This window comes from Asterias rubens, chromosome 8, assembly GCF_902459465.1.
Source record: "Asterias rubens chromosome 8, eAstRub1.3, whole genome shotgun sequence".
Lineage (NCBI taxonomy): Eukaryota > Metazoa > Echinodermata > Asteroidea > Forcipulatida > Asteriidae > Asterias > Asterias rubens.
The window spans coordinates 11,904,679-11,911,053 of NC_047069.1; the positions used below are offsets into that span (position 1 = coordinate 11,904,679).

Sequence of the window (6,375 nt, forward strand, 5' to 3'; positions counted from 1 at the left end):
CTAGAGAGTCGGTACTCTATTTATCTGAAGGGTTTAATATGCGTTTGGAAAGACTAGGTACCAGACATTAAGTAGACCGTACCATTGTTTCTTAAACTATGGGGAAGGAAATAATAAATAAAAAAAGGATTATGCGCTTACAATTAAAATTTGATTTTAAATCATATTCAACTTTTGTTTAAAAATATTACGTTTTTTGATATTTTATTTATATTTTTTTATACTTGTATAACTACGCTTTTTTTTAGGAGTTGATGTAAATATTTTTACCTTTTAATAAAATGAACCCTTCTTTCAATTCTTTGTGAAAGTGAGCGTTTCATTGGTTAAAACTTAACACAATTCTTACAATTACCCAATAAAAAGTATTGTACCAAAAAGGCACCGGCAGCTGATGATGTAATTGTATAGTTAGGTTTCCAGCATGACGATATAGAGAGACAACGTGAACAAAATGCTTATACCTCAAATTAACAATTATTTCTAATCTGGAGTTGATTTTGTAGTTATAGTCATGCTGTGAGGATGTGCATAGGTGTTTGTTAGTGAAAAAGTATCAATTATTAATAATAAACCATGGTAAGTATGACAACATTGCATTTCTTTTTTTTGAGTGTTAAGTGAATTGTTAATAGAGAAATGTGCAGCATCTTATTCGTGATAAAACAAAAATTACGCTGCCACAGTCAAAATGATAGTCCATGAATTTGAATAGTCACAGTCAAAACGGACACTGTGTAACACAATTTCTTGTCACACGAAAATCGACACCTCATATGACCAACTTTAACTTAGATTTTAAGTTAAAATTAAATATAATTTGTAGACATTTTGTTGGGTGTGACTGATTGATAGTGATTGGTCGATCTAGCAATAGCATTCTGCTCTTCTCTGTCTGGCTGGGCGATCTATTATATTTTTTATTTCTATCTCGCTGTGCTATGCTATTTTGGCATGTTTGTTTGGACTTGGTCTTGGACTTGAAGTATCTTAATCTTCTATTTCTAAAAACTCAAATTTCTAATGACTTGTTTGTTGTATTTGTAAATGTAATTGTATAAATTATAATAATAATGTATTGTTCGCATAGCTATCAATCGAAGTTGTTTGTGCAGCGGGGTTGACTAAAAAAGTAGTGCAGGAATGGTTGTGTGCGATTGTTTGATCGGTGCGTACGTGCAGGAATTCTATCCCTTATATAGCTGCTCACTCCATGGACCATAGCCTGCGTGTGTGCTCAGAACAAAAAGTTGCTTACTTAATACTACTACACAGTTGGTTGATTGCTCAAACATTCGTGTCAATCGGTCGCCCAGACCATGCCCAGACTGACCAATTACACCCAACACGAACAGATGGTTTATGAAAATTAACTGTCCTTATTTTAAATGAATACATGGAAATACAGTTCCAGTGATGGCTTAGCAAGTTCAGAGTTGACTACTGACCTGAGGCGGTAATCACATGACTTTAGTATTGAGGCATAATTCAATAGTTCAATAGATTTACTGAGTGCCTAAGTAATGTTTTTAAGTGAATGGAGGAAATATAACTGTCGCTGACATGACAATGAACGTTCATCACACACTCCTGTTCTCTCCACAGGCTGCCAGGTACCTCGCACAGATCATAGTCCTAGGTGGACAGGTAGTGGGTAGAGCCTTCACAAGGGCCCTCCGTCAAGAATTCCAAGGTAGAGTATTTCAATATCGGACTTCTTAGAGTAGACAAAGCAAACTTACATGGTATAAAAATGGTTATGACAGACCTGATACTTCAGGGAGGCACCAAAGGCAATTGCCTCCTGATCCCCTGGCCATCCCTTGGTGCCCTTGAAAAGCTCCAGTAGAAATTAAAAATAGCCGCATAGGGTGCCTTTTACCTATTAAAAGAAAATGCCTTGGTGCCCTTGCCCTTCCAAAAACGAAGCATACAACAGACATGGATGGTTGGAAAACTTTCTTCAAAACAACTTTTGCTTGAAACGCTTTAGGTTTTGAGAAATTAGTCAAACAATTAGTTTGTGTCAAATATTGAACCAATATGAAAATTGTTATAGCTCAACAAATGATATCACAATTATTTTACTCGTCCATTTTTCTCTGTTTTCAGCGAGTCAACAAGCAGCGAAGCGCGCTGGAGGAGGCAAGGAGGGCGCAAAGTCTGCAGCCAAGGACAACCTCTCCGGGATCACCTTACAAGAATCTATGCAGATACTCAACATCTCCAAGTTAGACGCTCCGACTGTTGAGAAAAACTTTGAGCATTTATTCAAAGTGAACGACAAGAGTAAAGGGGGCTCGTTCTACCTGCAATCAAAGGTACATACTGTCTTGATTATATGTCTAAGGTTTTAGCCAGGGGTTGGTAGAAGGGTGTCAAAATTGTGCTAGAAATTGTTTACTTGTGTAAACGACAGCTAAAACAGGGTGTCCAAATTTAAAACAGGGTATTCAAAAAACACCCAGACACCCCTCTGGTAAACACTATGGGTGTGTCTGTGCGGCAGTTGGAATCATTGGCGTAACCGATGCTAAGGATTCTAACTGCTTCTAGCCATTTTGCTAGCTCGGTGGTCTAGTGGTAAGACACCTACTCTAGCAATGCCCTGAGGAATTTGCCTGTGGATGTTTTTTACAGAACTCGGGGAAAGTACCGAGTATACAGTGCTTATTACACTTCGCTTTATGAATAAAAAAACAAATTATAAATTTGCATTCCTTTGTTTTTTTAATTGTTCAGGTGATTCGAGCAAAGGAGAGACTCGACCAAGAATTAGCACCAAAGAAGAACATTGACAGTGGTGCAGCGCAACAAGACACAAAAGAAGCACCGCCACCGCCCACGTGACACGCCGCATCACTCCAGACATTTTTTATCTGTACAAATAAACTGTTAATCGCAAATGGTCTTGACTTCACTGGTAGATTTGTGGCTGGAATGGAGACTAATTGAGTAGAATGGATTTCTTGGCTCTATAGTGGGTATTTGGAAGTCTGGATTGGAGCAACCGGAGTTGTACCAGCACAAAGCTTCAAGAGCTAATTATTAGTGAATGATTTAGTCTTGAAAGTTAACACCTACCCTCCTTTGTTAAAGGCAGTGGACACTATTGGTAATTACTCAAAATAATTATTAGCATAAAACCTTTCTTGGTGACAAGTAATGGGGAGAGGTTGGTGGTATAAAACATTGTTAGAAACAGCTCCCTCTGAAGTGCCATAGTTTTGGAGAAAGAAGTAATTTTCCACGAATTTGATTTAGAGACCTCAAGTTTAGAACTTGAGGTATCGAAATCAACCATCTAAACGCACACAACTTCTGGTGACAAGGGTGTTTTTTTCTTTCATTATTATCTCGCAAGTTCGATGACCGATAGAGCTCAAATTTTCACAGGTTTGTTATTTTATGCATATGTTGAGATACACCAACTGTGAAGGCTAGTCTTTGACAATTACCAATAGTGTCCACTGCCTTTAATACTAAAAACTGGTTTTGAATTAGTTGGCAGGCTTGATGCTTTGTTCTTGAGAGGGCAAGGCAGTGTTTCTTAGTAACAGTTATCTCTTTTAGGGTAAATTAAATTTAATCACTTCAAGGGGAATAGAGGCGATTGCCTCCATTCCTAGTGCCTGGATTTGTAATAAGCCTAATGACATGAAAGTTTGTACCCCACCTTGGGAAAGTTTTGTCACAATTTTCCCCACAAGAGGGCGCTAGCATCAACGATCCGCTTTCACCACATGTGGCTTCTTTTGGAGTGGTTCAGGTAGTGAGAGCAGATCGTGAATGATGGCTCCCTCTCGTTGGGGAGAAGGAAACATGAGCAAACTTGAAAGTACAAAACCAAAATGCAATATACTAATAGTGTGAAAGTATCAAGAGTTTTGCATGTGTTCTTTTTTTTTTGACATTCTATCTGCTGTAATTTCACAAGGCAATATGTAATTTTACCGAACAAAATGGTTTGTTTGAAATAAAGGGGTACAAATGAGATACACATAATTTGAAATGTTTTGTATCTTTGTTTTGCTTCGGAAATTGGGGTGGCTGTATAAGAAAAATTTATCATTTAACCTATGTTTTACCGCATTAAGAAATGTCTACATCATAATTACAGTTTAATCTTATTTTAATTGCCTGTATTGTATGTAGTTTTCGTGCATCAATGATGAAATACATAAACATAATAACAACAAAAAGGAAAAAACACCAACATTTGTTTACTTGTTTTTCATCCCATGAAATTGGTCCACATTTGCCCTTGTGCGATCTAAAACACGGTGAATTAACAGTTTCATTTTTAAGTCAAATCACAAATCAGTTTTCTTGATAAAATTTAATCATCTTTATTTGATCTACAATATAAATAGTTGAAATACAACACAAAGTAAAAATATGTACGTTGAAACAAAAACTCCACTCTCGGAACTTTGGTTCATTCAATTTTGAACTTTAACTAGCTGGTTGTCGCATCCAAAGTTTTCATGGGTCGGCCCTCTGATGTGACGGCAGGTGCACGCACACAGTAAGTGGGTTGGAGTTCATAATTCCACGTACAGCCCTGTGGCTAGCCTTGTCCAAGGGTCTTTACGCAAGCACCGACGCAATATATGAAGTAAAATCTTGTTTAAAGTTGAAGACACATCTGGTTTATCAAGAATAGAGTACTAGTATTTAACAATTTTAATTCATGTATAAAAAAAATACCACTTGGAAAAAACAAATGTATGTACAAGGAAACCCATGAAATTCCCCTTTTAAAAAATGGTGCCCGTCAGTCTTATTATTAGCTTGCAAAACACCCTCATCCAGCAGTTGTAAACAAACCCATACTATTCAAAGGAAGAAAGGTATATGTTTGTCTCTCACACAATTACACAATAATTACCAATCATCACTTACAAGTCATACAATAAATAACATTCATGTTTCATAAGAGTGTACACTAACTGGCAAGTAGTGGTGATAAAATATAAAAAATTAACCTACAATTGGAGCTCTGTATCAGATCCAAGTCTATAATCATTTTTATAATCGTATAAAGAAACAATAAACAAAGGGAACTAACCAGGTATATTATTTCAAATAGTTTTAGGTTGCAAGGAAACAAATCTTACTAGAGCAGGAAGTGTCGTGGCCGAGCGGTTAAGAGCACCGAAATCAAACTCTGGTGTTTCTGATCAGCTGAGTGTGGGTTCGAATCCCCAGCCATGACATTTGTGTCCTTAAGCAAGACACTAAGCCGTTGGTCCCATGTGTTGTGTAACGCTTGTAAAAGAACCCAGTGCATGCACTTAGCGAAAAGAGAAGGGGTCGGCCCCGGTGTTCCTGGCTGTGGCTGCTGTATGCCCCGTAGCATCTTGTAAACCATTACATGGTGTAAGGATTAGGTCTCAAAATCTTCGTCCCCCTCGATCCCCTTGCAGTAAAAAAAAATAACCAGTGCTTTGTATCCTTTGGAAAAAGGCGTGTTAAAAAAACATTTATTATAATTATTGATATTATTAATTTTAACCTGCAAGTATAGACTTGACAACCTGAGTCATCTACAGGCATAATATTCGGTCCCTAGGAACATACTTTGGCTGACCTAAATAATAATTTAGGAGGCTAATCATCCTTACTCGCAGCTAAGAGCTGCGAAGGGCGCGACTCCAACAAGTTCAGGAAGCAGGCATGCAAGGGCGCCCTTTGACTTGCCCTTTTTGGGTTCTAACAAAGATTAATTGAATTGAATTGAAATGAATTTAATTGAAAACCACGGAGCACTGCCAGAGATCGAAGGTGTTTGATTTTTCCCGAGGGAGGGAAAACGGATGGTCTGGAGAACCCTGGTGGCACAGCAGAGAACCAACGCACAACTCAACTCACATACAGCCCTGGTGGGGTATCGAACCAGGGTCACCTTGGGTGAGAGGCGAGTGCTTTACGCACAAGCCGACCAGGCCAACCAAATGAATGCAAACATCTGAAAACGGACTAAAGTGGGAAGAGCATCATACATGCATCTAGCCATCATGTTGGCAGTCTCCCTATTTTGTCATTTCATAATGTAAGTAGGATTTCAAACTTTGCATGGTGGAAAAACGATATTTCGTTATTGCGTTACCGCAAACCTTTCTATTTCATAAATGTTCATAGATCCAGACAGATTTGCATAACATTGGTAAGATTGAACAAATAAAAGTTCATAGACTTAGACTTACAAAGATAGTCATGGTAGAACAATTCCCTTGATACTTGTTTGCCTAAAATGTGACAGCTCGAGCTGCCCCCCCCCCTCCCCCACCCACCCCAACCTCTGATCAAGTAACTGCATGAACCGGTACCTGACTACCTAAGTATCTTCAAGACGATTGTGACAATTGCATA

General features: G+C 38.1%; 1 protein-coding gene across 1 annotated transcript; it reads left to right on the forward strand.

The window, feature by feature from the left end:
• Positions 1-417: 417 nt before the first annotated feature.
• On the forward strand, positions 418-3,163 carry LOC117294060 (mitochondrial import inner membrane translocase subunit TIM16-like). The gene is made up of 4 exons (XM_033776575.1): positions 418-579; positions 1,606-1,693; positions 2,113-2,321; positions 2,743-3,163. Exons 1-4 carry the CDS (start codon positions 577-579, stop codon positions 2,848-2,850), a joined length of 408 nt encoding a protein of 135 aa, XP_033632466.1. The 5' UTR covers positions 418-576; the 3' UTR covers positions 2,851-3,163.
• Positions 3,164-6,375: the final 3,212 nt, after the last annotated feature.

Excerpts from the sequence above, each read along its gene's own strand:
- LOC117294060 (XM_033776575.1), top strand. Across the intron at positions 1,694-2,112 it reads CCTCCGTCAAGAATTCCAAG|CGAGTCAACAAGCAGCGAAG; the intron begins GTAGAGTATTTC and ends CTCTGTTTTCAG. Across the intron at positions 2,322-2,742 it reads CGTTCTACCTGCAATCAAAG|GTGATTCGAGCAAAGGAGAG; the intron begins GTACATACTGTC and ends TTAATTGTTCAG.